At 38.4% G+C, this 16,419-nt stretch overlaps 1 protein-coding gene across 3 annotated transcripts in view; it reads right to left on the bottom strand.

The window, feature by feature from the left end:
- Window positions 1-16,419, bottom strand: part of LMBR1 (limb development membrane protein 1) — a 68,440-nt gene that overhangs the window by 17,608 nt on the left and 34,413 nt on the right. For all 3 annotated transcript variants that reach the window (XM_059839670.1, XM_059839661.1, XM_059839679.1), the window contains 4 exons: window positions 8,676-8,802; window positions 8,394-8,462; window positions 5,967-6,031; window positions 4,794-4,866 (listed from right to left, as the gene is read on the bottom strand). In XM_059839670.1, the coding sequence (XP_059695653.1) occupies window positions 4,794-4,866; window positions 5,967-6,031; window positions 8,394-8,462; window positions 8,676-8,802 (334 nt within the window). The remainder of the gene's footprint in view (window positions 1-4,793; window positions 4,867-5,966; window positions 6,032-8,393; window positions 8,463-8,675; window positions 8,803-16,419) is intronic.

Raw genomic sequence — 16,419 nt, forward strand, 5'->3', positions numbered from 1 at the left:
AGCCCATTTTCTCTCTCCATCCTTTTCCTCTTCAACCTTCCATTCTCTTCCAACCATTCTTTTCCAGTACAAGCACACTGGGGTTTCCCTCCTTGATGCCAGTTCCTCTACAAACCCTGCACAATGTTCAGGCACTGATACAGTTCTGCAATGCTGACTAGAAATCTGCTGTTTCAGTTCTCATTCCATTATTTCTGTTTTAGCTTTCACTCTCTGCAGTCACAACCTGGAAATATTCTGAGATAAGTTAGAAACACTCTCCACTCACCTTTGTTCAGAAGTAAAAGGGATGAAGCTGGGGCAATCTCACCTGAAAATAAGTTAAGGGCTCATATTTTCCCTATCTATTCCAGGCCAAACTCACTCTGCAATAACACACCATGGCTGTGACAGTTCAAGGTCTTAAACCCAAAGTGCTCTCTGTTGCTGTTTTGCTGATTTACATTCACACCTTTCACCTGCTGGCCATTCCCTACCCTCAGCTCCACCTCTGGCCATGGGCTAACCTGTAAAAGCACCATGCTCCACGGACTTTTCTTAAACAGTCTCTAATAAATTTATATGAGATTAATATTCTTGTCCAGGCTTTTATCTGATATCTTGATCACTTGCCTACAAAATCTAAACAGCACTCAGGCTGCTGGCACAGCAACACTACTTTGTAGTCTAGTCTCAGTATTTCCCTATTTTCTGTTGTCTCCTCATCCATCCAGCAATCTCAATACAAGAAAAAAGGTTATTCTTCTTATTGCAGACTATTAAATACTGATTTGTTCAATGCAGTCAAATCATCAATGAAACATCCAACTGTTTAAAATTTTAAATGTTTAATCAAATTAATTGAATGTTTTTTTAATCAAATTAACTGAATGTTTCTTTCACACACATTTTGCATATAACACCTAACTTCTGTGCTTTGTCTAAACATTTATCTTGTCTTGGATATCAGTGACATAATGAGTATGGGATAATATTTACGGGGCTTCAAATATATAAATATCTCTAACCTCAGGACTATCCAGTAAGACCTACAGAAACTGTTCTATCACAACATCTTATCAGTTGAAGTACCTGAAATAAAAATGTCAGTTCCATTTCTCAGTGTTTTCTAAAAATTAAACATAATACACAGGTTTTCAGAAAAAGTCTTTTAAAAACCCAAGCTAATGATCACTATAAAAACAAGCTTTTGTGATGATGCATTTCACCTCAGAAAAGTCTAAAACATCTCTTTTATGGAATGACTAATTTCCATTAGGTGGGAAAAGGGATAGCTATAGATCTCAGTGGGAAAAGAACTTTCATGGAAGCAGTTGAATGAGAAGGAAAACTCAAGTTAGCATCTGATGTTTTCTTCTTTTCTGTAACTGATTTAGGAGTCTCTGAGGAATAGCCCAGTTCCATTTTTTTTTTTTTTCTCCCCTCAATATAAAAATCCAGAGCTAAAAACACTGATTTTATGGGAGTCTATCCAACAAATCAGCATCATCACAGAAGGTCCCTAAGGCACAGGTCAGTAGAAATTCTGAATCATGTCTAAATACTGTTGTAGTTCCTCCTTAAAAATAGTTGCAAACAACAGGTTGCTATACAAAAGGATATTTTAGGAGAGAGGCAAGGTTTCAGATCAGTCAAAAGAGTATTTGGAAAGGATGCAGCTAAATTCTTAAAAGCTCTCTAACATTAGCTTTATTTCAAACACGCACAAAGTTCAATGTCAGCGCTGTCTAGCCAATAAATCAAATTGGTAGACGAGACTTGTTTGGACTAGCAATGAAAAGTTAGAAGGGATTCTCCAAGAAAGCCACAAAGCAGCTCATTTAAGGTCAATTTAACGGTATTATTCTGTTTTTCTTCCAGCCCCGACATAAGATTTCAGTACCTCAAAGGAAATTGTAAGAGTATCTATTTGCATTCCCCCAAGGTGATTGGCAGTTCACCACCAATTAGTTCAAAATTACACTGTTACTAGTGTGCAATAAAAACAACACCTTTCATCTTTCTTACATAGGTAAGGATACCTTCAGAGCCAATAACTTTGATCAAGTAAGTATTTTTGATCCTACCCCACCCGTCTCTTTGGATTCAGGAAAACTAATAGCTGAAGGCAACTTTTTTCTTTTAATATAAAAAAAGTCACAGCTTTATTTTTCAACTGTAGGAGTGATGTGGGTACTGAAATATAATACACTGGAAACAAACATTTTCCCAAAGCCCAGTATCTCTTCAATAGATAAAAATACTAGGGTAGATAACACAATCAAACTTTCCCCTCCCTCCTCCTCCAATTTTCAGTTAGACACTGCAGACACCTGAGGAGGAAGAAAATTAGTTCCCACAAAGAAGATCTACAGTTTCACAGATAGATTTATTTTCAAATATGAAAAGCTTTACAATCATCAAGTATCACTTAAGCCTCAGCTCTGGTCCTCTTCATTTTAATCAAAATTCAACTCTTTAGTTATACACATAAATAAAGTATATAATTTCAGAGCACTTTACTGGAAACCTGCCCAGCAAGGTTACTTAAGCACCACGGATTCCACCACCAACATGGTGGAAGAGTTGCAACAGCCATGGCAAAGGAAGTGTGTAGCTGAACATATCCACTGTGACATAGCAACAAAGTGACAACGTGTGCGCTAAAACACAGATTGTGGCCTCTAACATCACAGCACGACATTTACTGATGTAATTAGCACCACCCCCATTCATACACACTTTTTAAAATGCAATAAACATGGTAGACATGGCCCTTCATAGTTCTGGCAATGACGACGTCAATGCTTCTGGCATAATCTGGATGTATTAGAAAGACTTCTGGAAGTTTCCATGCTCACCATAATGAGAACTGTGCTTAAATTTGCTAAAGTAATTACTACAAAAATCCTGCATCTTCCTGCACATATAACATCTTGTCCCAACAACATGCTATATGCAAGTTTAGATTTTCATTTACTTTTCAGCTTAACTCCATTAATTTTCTCTGTAAACCAACCTAGAGGTTTTCAAGCACGCCCTTTTGGGGGTGTCAATGCCATTCCCTCAGCACTGGAAACAGAGGGAATTCAGTTCCTCTCCTGTCTCAGGACATTTAAGCCCCATGTCTTTCACTGCTCAAGAGCAGGCTGGTGAGTGCTCCACGGAATATGGGTGGGCTGCAGCTCCACTTCTCACTGAATACCAAGCCACGTGCTGAAAGCAAATCCAGTCTCTTGGCTGGTGTTAGGGGAGCTCCAGGCACACATCCTAAATCCATACCCAGTTAGTAGGCACCTACAAACAGCCTAGGTCCACTCCACAAGTGCTATCAAACTGCAATATGAGTAACTGTTGAGACTTCTGCAAGAAAAAGAGCAGCCAAGCATCATCTAAATAATCACATTCCTCATCTGAACACTACTTCCAATAGATTCCTGAATAACTACTGGGTCATTGCTCTGTGTTGTACACAAGTAGAATCACCATGACAACATAAAATATTCAGTAACAAATATTTTACAGTTCCCAGCTAACATCAAACACACAGAATGATTATCATTACCCATCACAGCTTCAAAGACACTCACTGCTTTCACCTTTTTGTGTGCCTGTGTGTAAATGCACACATAGTGCATCACTATAAACACCTGAAAAGGTGCATGTTACTTTTAGACTGATTTCAGCACAAAGAAGTCACTACTCCTCCACAGATTTTAAGCCCTGGAATAAAGATGATCTCTGCTATCAAAGGTACTTCCCCTGACCAAGCAACTTTGAAAGAAGACTTAATGAGACCTCAGAGAAGGAAAGCTTAAGATATATGACAGAAGACTGAAAAGCAGGAGAGAAAAAACAGGAAATTTTAAAAATTAAGGCTAAAATAAGTCATCATGACACATATATTGTTGTGCTGTCTTACATGAAAATTCCTTGGTTTACAAAAGTGCAGTAATTGCATAAATTATGGATGGATGGCTTATCCATGCAGTTAAAAGCAAGTCAGAAGATTTGTACAACATGATTTCCAGGTTTATAGAACCAGTAAATTTTCAATAACTGGTGCCTGCCTGTTGCAACACTCCTTTCTATTCTAAGTCTTCATACTGTCTATTCTAAAACTACAGAATAGAACTACAGAAAGTCTACACCTTTCTATTCTAAACCTTCGTAATTTACTTCATACTTCATGTTTTTAAACACTTCATAACAAAAACACCTTATCAAGAAATGCAAAATTTTAAGACTAAATGCAGTAAGTCTAAAAACATTCTTGTAATTATTACTTTCATTACTTATTAACAGAATGTTTTTATTTATTAAATTCACCAAATAACTCTTAGAATATAATGGAGACCTCTGATTTTTAATGGATTACTACCTAAGATTTTAAATAACAATCAACTGAAACACAAAAAAATCCTCCAAATAAAAACAAAAACTAATATTGCAGGAAGTCAAGCCTCTTGCTAATGTAAGTTCTTCAAACAAGGCTGAAATAGAGTCATTTACCAATCCAAGCTATTTTGCAATAAGGGTGGTGGGTCTGGACAATGATCAGGCTCAGAACATTCCCACATTAGAGAGCTGATGAACAATTCAAAAACAAAACCAAAGCAAACCACACACACACAAGAGCCAATCTTAAAAAACCTGGTGAGGAAATGTACACCTGTAACAATTGCTACAGGCTAAGATATTGAAATTTTTTGTTTTGGGAGAAGAAGCTGACCAACAGTGAGCCTGCTGACCAGAACGACTCTACTCTAAATACTGTATTTGAAGCAGTAACCTTACAGGTATAGCATACATACCATTAAGCTTCCTCTGAATTGCTTCCTCCTCTAAAGTGATGATATACATCTGCTCATCTAGGTCCTCCAGGATCTGTATTTGCAAACAGAAACATGAACTGAGTATCAGAGGCACTTGTTTTCCTGACTGAACTTACATAATCAGATTCACTCTGCTCCTGTAACCGGTTCTTTAAAAATACAGTGTACAACTTTACAACACTGACACAAATAAGAACTTTACAGATTATTCCATTCTGTTACACAATTGTATCTTTACTGTAAGCAAAGTTAAAGTGTTTATTTTGAGTTAAGGCTTTTATGTTCAGTTTCAATCTAAAGAGACAGAACAGTATGTCTGACCTACATTCAAATCATATCAAACTTCACACCCAACTTCAATAAAAATAACAAAAGATTTTGAAAAATTGTATTAAAAAGCAGCCTTCCACATAAGCCAGTATTTCATGAAAATATAAATTGCTATTGGAAGCTAAAACCAAATAAATTAAGTCAGTCTATCTCAGCTACCAGGTTCTTTGAAACTAAAGATAAAACCAGTAGGTATTTTCCTTGTATTTCCAGGGCTGAACTAATGAAAAGGAAAGCAAGATCTTAGTGCACCCAAATTTTAGTAACTACAAACTAGGACATGTGACATTGAAGTCACTAGAGCACTTGTATGTGGTACAAACTTCTTCCTTCCCTCACCAAACCAAAGAGCATCTGTGTGTAACAAGCTGAAAGATGACAACAACCCACATTTCACCCATCTGTGTGTACCCCAGGTACCCTTCTTGTTAATCCATGCTTCGTTTGCTCTTGTGTTCTTTGCTACTGAACTCAGAATATGCCCACACTTTTCAGGCACTGGTAAAACACAGCAGGAAATACTGGTAATAAATAATATTAGTAGCATTGACATAAACTGAAAAATGAGAGGAAGTCTATATTATTATTAAAAAACTTCGGAAAAAAACAGGCTTTTGTGCTATATGAAAAACATGAAATAAGTACATAAATAGTGGTTCTAGAAACTGATGAACTGAAGAGTTCTGTAGAAGTGTAAGCATTCTAGATGAAAGTACCCAAATATCACTCCACCTTCTCACAGGTAGCACAAGAGGACAGACTTGGGGAGCACAGGAGGACAGACTTGGGCAGCACAGGAGGACAGACTTGGGCAGCACTTACCGTCGGTTTCACCAGCAACTGACCCATTACTGTAAACATCCTTGAGAGCCCCACTGGCGTGCACACTGCAGGGGAAAGAAGAGCATGCAGAACAGTCATTTGTAAGTCAAAGACCAGCTGTTTTTATTTGGATGCTAAGAGTGCTGTTCCACATATAACCATTTTTTGGTTTTGAAAAGAATTGCAAGAGCTTAAAGCTCTAGCATGAACTTTCAAGCACATTGTAATCACACAATTTTGAACAAGACAAGCGTCTCTCCCCTCCAAGACCTTAACTGAGACTTTTTTTTGTCACCGAGGAACACCACATGATCAGAGATCTTAAACTTGCTTAACTAATTAATTATTTATTCAAAGCATGTGGAACCAGAGGCTGTCTTCACTAGTAAACTCAGCAGTGCCAGGATGCATTCTTCTTGGGCTTTAAGATTGCATTGCCTACACCAGTGAGTTGTTGGAACTATTCCTGGCATGATTTGCCCTGGGCCAGCTAACACTTTTCCAAATGATTCTCAGTGCAGTTCTGGAGCTGAGGCAGCCCAGAGACCATTATCACGAGCCAAAGCTGCACAGGCACCTGCCAACTGCAATATCCTGATGGAGTGACACTGGCTGGCCACAGCACTGGAGAACATCTCAGGCACGTTTCATCTTTTAGCACAGGTGTAGCTCCAAGGCCAAGAGATCCTGAAGCTGCTTTGGTCTCAAAGTTATCCTTCAACTTCCATTGATAGTAGGCTCAGCTACCAGACTTCAGATTATTTTCTGTGAAATAACAACGGGCCCTTTCTGATCCTAGCCTGTGATGGTTTTCAGGAATGATGCATGTCTGCTTCTTGGTAGAAAGGCTCAGCCATGATAATAGAAAAATATTAAAAGAAAACAACAGTTTAGGGAAAACAGCCTTCAAATACTGAAATATGTAGGAGATGAAAGAATTTAAAACTATATGGATGACGTACATCTATAGTTTCCATTACAATAAAAACAATACAAGATTTTATTGTGAGGATTGCATTTATTTTTATTAACTAGTGTTTCACTATAGCTACTGCATATAATAGGAAAAAATACAAGAGTATTCAAAAATCTAGCTTAAGCTAGTCTGCCTTTACTGCAGAAGAATCCTGCAGGAAAAGGAGAAAAGACAAATGAAGTGATGCTCCAAATCACCACTGCAATAGGCTTTACTCAAACACTGTTTCAGCAATTAAACCAGCTGAAGATCTAAAGCTCTACCCCAGCAGCTGCCCCACTGCTGTATACTGCCCTTTCAGCTGCACAGAACTAACAGCTTGGAGAACCTTCACCTCAGGGATTTGCTTAAGTTACACATTTCCAAAACCTGGCATTTAGTCGCAATAATTTCAGTGAGCTGGTTTACAACAGCCCCAGAACAGAGGCTGAGTTTTCAGCTCTGCTGAAGCAAACTGCAGGGCAGATTTGAAGTTTTGTAAACCAACTTCCCATTGAAGTGTTCAGCACCTCTGTGAATGCCACTCTAGAATAGCCTGCACAAGATGTTGAGAAACCCATTGTTTAATCCTCCCACCTTCCTCCAAAGAGCATTTGAGAACCTGCACATACAGAGAATCTAAGGAGACTCACTGAGGTCTCTTTCATAGATCTGTTTAAAGGACATCACAAATTATCATTCTCCACCCTTTCTCCACAGTGACAGCCCCATGTAACTTTTGAACCTGTCAAGCTTGGAGAAGAGATGAAACCATAGTAATCTAGAAAGGGATATGTCCCTCTCAGCAATTTTCTAAAAATTATTGAAGGAGGGGGCTGAGATTATAAATGGGATTTGGAGCCTTCCATCGTGTTTCTTATTCCCCTGAGCATGGATGACTGAACTCTGGCTAGGAGCAGTCAGTGTAAGGTTGGGTTTTCACTGCATTTGTTTCAGAGGCAATTGTGTAACTGACCTGCAGACTGGCCAGAGCCCAGCTGTGTGATTATGAAAGCTGGCTGCACTGTCTTCCAACTCCTGCCTATACAGCAACATTTTCAATTACAAAAGGAAGAATGGTAGTTTACTGAATATAGGACAAAATGTTCCAAAATAATTTTCTCACCATACTACTGGCCTCCTGCAGACATTTCATTTAAAAATTGTGCTTTTCTTTGCAGAATGGAGTCCCTCTTTTTCAACTACCTGCTTTAACAAGTTATTAGCCAAAATTGGGTGAGTTGGAAAGTTTCTCAAAAACTGAAAATCTAAGGTACCATTTATATAAACTTCAGAACCCAAACCTAACAAATTCACACCTAAATTTAAATTTAATCAGAAAAAAAAATCCACTCAATTTTCACAATCAAAAGGTTTCATTTAACCATTTAAAAAAAACCTGAATATAATACACAAAAAAATCCCCCACCATAACACCATTCATCTTTTGGAACAATGAGAAAAGTACTTACACAGCAGTAACAAGCATCCCATCAGTGATATACAGGAATATAAATATGGGAGGTAGAATTCCCAGAGGTCTGTAGAAAAAACATTGAGCACAGCTTTAGCTAATTACCAAGAGGCTACTTATGTCACAGATTTTAACATCAAAATGGTGCTGACTGAATTAAGACACCTTCTTCACAAGCTGTGCAATACTCACATAGCATGTACAAGAAACACATGTAACTGGAAACCTGCATTTCTGTATTTACAATGAAACTGGGTGAAGGTTCTTTTGCATTCCATACCATACAAAGACTCCATACTGGCAGCATCATTGTCTATGAGTGCTGAAGCCACCCATACGATTCCAAGGATAAGCAGTGCAAGAAGAATGAGCATTACGAGGGTTTCCAAAATCCGTGCTCTGATGCCCTATGGGCAGAAGAGGGGAGAGGGAGGAAAAAAAACACAACCAAGAAGTTTGAATCAGGTATTTTCAAACCTTTTAAAATTACAAGTAAATAGCAGATCCTTCTTCCTAAATACATACTCACATTTTATCATGTAGACAAAAGCATAACATGTAATGCACATTTAAAAGGTAGTGCATAAAAAAAAGGAAGTACTTATAGCTTTATAGTGCCCAGATTGCATTTTTCCCCTTAAACCCATAGAAAAACGTTTTAAATTGCATATGCCTTACAGTTCTCATTAATCTCATTATTCCACAAAGTACTCTTTATACCATATGATTTTGTTCGAGCATTTTTAAAAGATGGATTACTTTTCTAATACTTTCAGCAAAGAAAGTGGATTAGCAAATTTTTATCTATGATTCCAATCAAGGGAATGGAAAGCCAATTATGGCAAATAGCCAAATGGCCCGGCAAGCATTAAACCCTGCGCAGGTACAATGCAGCAATTCCCCCGAAATCGCTGGGCAGCCGTCAGTCTGCGGAGCCCTCCAGCGCTCGGCTGCGGAACTGCCGCTCCCGCTCGGCTCCCGCCCTGCCCCGGCCCCGCCGGGCACACCTCGGAAAAATGGAACACCGCTCCGACAGCTGATGCTACATTCGCAAATATACACGCACCAAATAACACCAAAAAATCAGACTTACTTTGTACTGGTATCACTAATTTAACTAATTTTGAGCAATAGAGTGATTGGGATGCTCTCTTCATGCATCCACACCATCAAAGAACCATCAGACTGATGCTTAAGTAACAATTTTACTTTTTTTTTCCTTTGTTTGCCAGAATACATCTCCACGAGCAAACCCAAATCGTTTTTCATACAGGTTCACCCTAGCTTGGGGATACTTCATTGCAAAGACTACTGGATGGTTAAAAGCAGAAAATTTGTTTTACTTTATTACTTTTTTTATTTTTATCACATCTTCCCTGGCTGCTTAACTGGGATGGCGGGGTTTACTTAAGGGTAATCTTTATAAGACATTTACCCTAAAAATTATGCTCTCTACATAATCACTACATCCAACCATGAACAAGGACCCCAGGCATCCTAACCACGAGCACTGATCTCTTGTAGCACACCAGTTCCTCTCCTCCACCAGTCCTCCGCAGAACAGGAAGATTACCACTGACAACTCCATTCTACTTAGGGCAGAAGAATTTTTATATTTCACAGCACACACAGACTAGGATTCACACTCATTTAAATACAGTGAAATCATAATACTTTAAAGAACTTCGGTGAAGTGACAAATAGAAATATTCTGTCATAGACACTAATGAATACTTGGTAATGGTCCAGGATAAAAAAGAAATTAAGACACTTAAAGCACATAGGTAAATACTTAATCTCAATTAGGCACCCATAAGGCTGTGCCCTATGAAAACATTAATGTTCCAGGCACATTAGTTCATACTTACATACATTAGAGTACTTGCCAAATAGCTGCTATTTGAAAGGAATGAAAGGTACAGAATTTTCCCCCTGTGCACATGGAGAAAATCTCTGGAGAATCACGGAATGATTGAGGTTGGCAAGGACCTTCAGAGGTCATCTGGTCCACCCCCAGCTCAAGCAGAGACACCTAAAGAAGCTGGCTGCCCAGGAATCTTTGAGTACCTCCAAGCTTGGAGACTCCAAAACCTCTTTGGACAACCTCTGGCTTCATTTTCAGTAAGACAAGCTGCCCCCTGGAGTACTTCTATTTTAAGGCAGTCAAATTTTCATTTGACATTTACTTTTCATTGGCCAAATAATGCTGGGATCCTGATTAAGCTGGAGATGTTAAAAAAAGAGTCACAAAATACGCAAAATGTAATTAAACTTGACATTATAAAATTAAGTGGGCAATGGAAATGCATATTAAGATGGTGAGCTTTCATACACCCCCTGCTGTACACTAAGAATACTGCTACAACTTCAGGATACCTTTCTGTGCATGAGGTGAAAAGGGTGGGAGAGAAATAAGATAAGTAAGAAGACCTGGAAAAATACATTCCTTTTAAAAAGATCTTGTCTAAACAAAGCCTACTATTAGAAAGACTATTCACCACTCTAAGATCAGAAAATTTGAATCTGTAACCAGGACACATTTTCATGAATGGAAACAGATGAAGTAATATAAAGCATGGCTGGTTCTTCAAACACTCCCTGAAGATATCAGAGAGGAAAAAAAAAAAAAAAAAAAAAAGAAAAGAAGAGTGACCTGAACAGAGAGAAGGGGCTCTCAGAAAGCACTCTCACTTTTGTACACACTGGGGTTATTCGTACTCTCCAGGGATATGCAGAGAAGAGGGAACGCTGTGTACGCCAAGAGGGAGAAGGAAATGACCTGGACCACAAAGGACAAAATGATAAAACTAATGCATGCTAAAAAGAAAGGTGGAAGTGCTGGAAAGAGTCTGATCTTTGGTCTTCAATTCATACATAATTGCATGCCAGTAAATGAGAGAGACACATTCCCAAAATGGACTCAGGACCAGTGTTTAGGAAGCATGGACACAAGCCAGCCTGAAGGAAGGCAGTACTTCTCTTTCTCAACAGTGATTTTGGTTTCAGTAACTCTCCACTTTAATGTCTTTTTCCAAGGAGGTATCTAGAAAAAAGCATCAACTGTCATTGCACTACAAGCCCATAACAACATCTCTGGTAACAGCTGAACAGGCAAACAAAACACACCCAACACCTTACAAATTCTTCCAGCTGAGTTTCAGATTATCCATAAAGCAAAAGCCAATCCTGAAAGTCAATGCCCTGAGTGCTTCCCTACTGTCCCTAAGCAGAAGTCTGACACCTTACAGGCTGACTGACACATTAAAGGAGTCTCTTGTGGAAGATGAAAAAAAATATGATAAACAAACACTTTTGGAAGCAAATTATTATAATCCAATAGAAACTGTAATTTAGCTATTTATCAAGAAAATTGGGGGACAGAACTGACAGATTATACCCTCAAACCCCCCAACTTCTTTTTTTTTTAAACTTGAAAATTTCACAGCTTTTGAGTCCACAGCTCACCTACAGTTTCACTCACAGTATATTTTCAAAATCCACCTAGATCCTTAACATGAGCACTTAACCAAGTGAAGTATTTTATTAAAGGAAAGATATTTAACACATCAATCCCAGCAGACTGCAACTTGCCAGGAGCTCAGTAATATCTGTCATCTTCTCTCTGCACTAATGGGGGGAGTGGAAAAAAAAGAGCATTTGAAGCTCTCAAGGCCTGCCTACAAATAAAAGCTGTCCTACAAACACATCCTAAGGATCTTGTGGTTTGTACAGCCTTAGAGATACCTGACTCTTAGACTTCTAATTCTTTAAAATTCAATTGTCAAGACAATCAGAAGTTTTTATAGCTTAATCCTGAGCTACTTACGCTGCCTGGAGCACCAGGCCTAAGGGTTCATGTTTCCAGAAAAGCCTAATTTTAGCAGGAAAGGTTTTAATTATTTTAGAAGTGTTCTCACAAATTTTTAATTGCTACTCTGTATCATCAAAATCTTACCATGTTTCTTTTCTTATGATTAACAAAGATAAGTCATCTCAGATGACAAATAGCCAAAAGATATTAAAGAACAGCACATGGCCAAAAAAGGTAATTCTTCATCTGAAAAACCCAATGAAGTACAAATGGCAACAACAGTCCTGAAGGAAAAACAGATGTCATACAAGAAATCAGCATAATTACCAAGGAAACCACCTCTCCCCTGCAGTACATTTGTGTTGAGGGATGATTATTATGCCACTTACAAAACACTAAGACTTTTCCTGCTATATGTGTCAACACATAACACCTAGAGACTGGTTTTACTTTGGAAGATAATGTGTGGTGATAGGTCCTTACAGCTTTTCAATAAGGAAAAGGAAAATTTCTTGATAATGGAGGCAAAAGTGTTGGGGCTTTTTTCCCCCATTTAAAATTCTGTAACTACTTTGAATAATACACATGTAACAACACAAAATGCTTTGCCACTAATCTGGCACCAGTACCAAGTGAAGACCTTGCCCTGCACAGGGGCTGTCCACCAGGTTCAGGCCTCTCACACAACCAGTAGGGCACAGGGATCTCTCCTGACTCACAAGGACAGTGCAAGAAACCTCCTGCCTGCTCCTATCTCCATTAAGAGCCGCATGAAAACTCCGGAAAATTTCAAAGGAAATCTCTGACAACTGCCATTTTAGCAATGCTAAAGTAAGACAAGCACCATGTTCCAGGAGAGACACTGTGGAAGGTAATGTTATCTTCCAAGCAGTGACACAATCCTGGGCCAGAAAATCACAAGTTGTTATTTTCTGGGAAAGAATTATTAAATAAATGAAAGCAATCAAGCCATTTGTTGCTGATTTTTTATTCTCTCAGTCATGAGGAGAAACACAATCCTTATTCTTCAGAAATTTAAGCATAGTTTTTAATGTTGTCCAATGGTATGTGGATTTTAACATATACATCAAGATATTTGCTGAGAGTTCTGTTGTTTTAATGCTGATGAATGATCAGAAAACCTTTCAGTATGTCATCATCTCTTTTTGCAAGGCAAAATTCCTAGTAAAGTGAAAGAACTACAGCTCCATCCTTACTTTAAGAAAAAGCATTTCTTTGTTGGAACATTACCTGACTACAGAGATTTTGATGAACATATTATTAGCTGCTACAAAACTTACATTTTTGGATGCTAATGCAGGACATGGAATGGCTTTTATTAATTCCACATTTTAATCTGGTCGCAAATTTTGCGGGAAAAAAATTAATAAAACACCCTATCATCAATGAAATAAAAATTATATGTTACACACAAAACCAGAGAGTGCTAACTAAGTTTCTATGGTGCTGAATATGTGAACACAGTTCTGCTTGGACATCTTGACCTCTTGCAAGGTAGGCAAACATCACTTTTTACACCATGCCCTGACCCATGGGGAAAGTCTGGGAAACATTTCTGCAATCATGGCACATTTAAAGTACACACAACACCCATTGTTCTCACGTGACAGAAAGGAGCCTTAGTAACCTCAAGATTTGTTCAGTGAGGGGCTGATGGCAACAAACACACATGATAACATCTGCAGGAGATGTGCAGGCACTAAAAAAGGGAGAATTACACTGGCTATGAGGTTGGGGATGTTATATATTAACCCCAATTACATTTTTAGCATGTGACACCCCCTCTTTCTCAATTTGTTAGCATTAGTGAAGAGACGAGTGCCAAGCCTTTCACCCCTTTCTATGGTTTGGCACCAGACTTGGAGCAATCCTTGCTGTGACCTATTCAAGGCAGTTCACAAACAAGTTTTTAATGCGTAAAGGAGAACAATTTTGCATCAGGCAACATTAAATACACCCTACATTTAGCACACTGATATTTAGTCAAGGGGTCACTACCTCCTGAGACCACACAAATTACTAAGTCAAAAACAGATGCTGTAGTGTTAGGAAAACTCAGCTCATTTTAAAAAAGTAGCTGCTAATGACTCAGAACCATCAGAAAGTAAGCTAAGAAAATTTTAATCAAGAAGTAATATATTCAGGCATCAGATTCAAGTAAGTAGGGGAAAAAGAAAACCAGCATTTCCTTGCCCATACAAGAATCAAATACTTCAGACTATAACTAGCACTGACTGTGTCTTCCCCCACACCACCTCTTCCCTCACAGAATCTTCACAGCCTACAGGGATTTTAAGATTAAAATGAGCACTTTGCATCACAAGTATATTTTAAAGCTTATATTTATTTTCTACACAATACAAACATGAAAAATTCAGTCATAAAACATTCCCAGCAACTTTCAGCTGATTTTTCTGTTAGTAGCTTTTCTCAAATGGTTTCACAGTTGTTATCATGCTGTCAATGGAGCAAGAGTAGGCAGCCAAAATACTGAACTGTATCAAACTTAACAGCCACACTGTTAAGTAACAAAATCCATAAAATTCTAAAAATCCAGAAAAATTAAAGTTTTATTGGAAAAAAATCAAAATTATTTCTTTGGGTACTGGCTAAAAACATGTAGCAATAAGCATTAGAGTTATGCCTGCCAAGTTGGAAGTGAAGGACCAAAAATCCCTCAAGTAGAGCTCAAGAAAAAGATGTCTTTACTTAATAGCCTGGGGAGGAGGCCACTTATTCAGGATCCAGTACACTCTCTGCAGTGACTCCTCTGCCAAAAAAAACTTATGCTCCCTTCCTCAGTGTCCCAGAGGAGCATCCAAACCACAATGTCATAGCATAGTTTGGGGTCCATACCCATCAAACTATCCTGTTGACACCACTGCACACAATTAACTCAGTGAAATAACCTAAGAACCAAGAAGGACTCCATGCAGACTGGAGTCCTTGGGACCAGAATAAAAAACAGTTATTTCTCCCTTTTTTCCCCTAGGATCTATTTAATTGTCCAGTGCAAGACAGACTCCAGTGAAGATGATAAGGTAGGATTCATTTATTGCCTAGCAGTTAAAGTGTTGTTTCAAATACATGGATTGAAATAACTGAAGCAAAGAGCTGGCTCTTCCACATTAGGCATCACTCCTGTACATTAACCAGAGAAATAGTACATTTGAAGTATTATTCCTTGCAAATTTTGTATCAGAACACATACCAGAATACAGAACACATAGCAATTTCTTAAAATGAGGAAAAGCTAGACAGAATAGCAGCCAAAATGCAAGCAGACACTAACTGGAATAAAATAATCACAGCCTACAGCTGTCAGATCCACACAACTATCCTGCTCGCCCTAAAAGGGATGAATGCAGATCTGTGGACATCCAATGCAAACCTTCTGGGGAGAAGGGAAAGGAGAAATGAAAGGATAATCACAGTAAAATGGTCACTGTCCCAGTGTTACCCCTTTCCCCCACAAGTTTGCTCTGTTGTTCCATTCACTAGCCCAGCTCTCAGATGATCCACTCCCTCCACCTACCAAGTTTCCCAGACTTTCCAATGCCACCTGCAACAACAACATGGGAGCTGTGGGATTTCTGACACTATGAGTCTCCCTCTAATCATTCACTTTTGGATCAGAAAGAATCTTTCCTGCTAGACTGGCCTGATAGGAAGATAAATAGATGCTTCCCAACTTCTTTGTAGCTTGGCAGAGCATTAAGATAAGTAACATTAAGACTTGGAATTTGTGATTGTGTTTTGGCAGAATGAAACCCTGAAGACAGTTACCAAAAGCAAATGACATGTACAAGCACAAAGGTCACTTTTAATGTTCTAAAATAAATAAAGAAAACAAAAGTAAATCCCCTGAAGTCATGTCTATTACTAATGCCCTGATAGGGTGAATAAGCCCAAGAAGAAAGCACACTTCAAGGAACTGGCCAAAGCACCAGAATGCTGGAAGTTCCTATTAATAAACTGGGAAACTCTTGAAAAAGGTGCAAAAAAACCAAGACAGGGATGGGAGAAATTCTTCGGTTCTGCCTCATCCCCTCCTTTGTAAATAAAATTGTTGTCTGCCTCACAGATTTTCACTACAGATTCTTCAGTTCAGAATAAGTGATTCCTAACACAGAGAAATACATAATGTGAAGTAATTTTAATAATATTAAATAAGTAATACAGACTACAGGTC

The sequence above is a fragment of the Haemorhous mexicanus genome, chromosome 1 (genome assembly GCF_027477595.1).
Source record: "Haemorhous mexicanus isolate bHaeMex1 chromosome 1, bHaeMex1.pri, whole genome shotgun sequence".
Lineage (NCBI taxonomy): Eukaryota > Metazoa > Chordata > Aves > Passeriformes > Fringillidae > Haemorhous > Haemorhous mexicanus.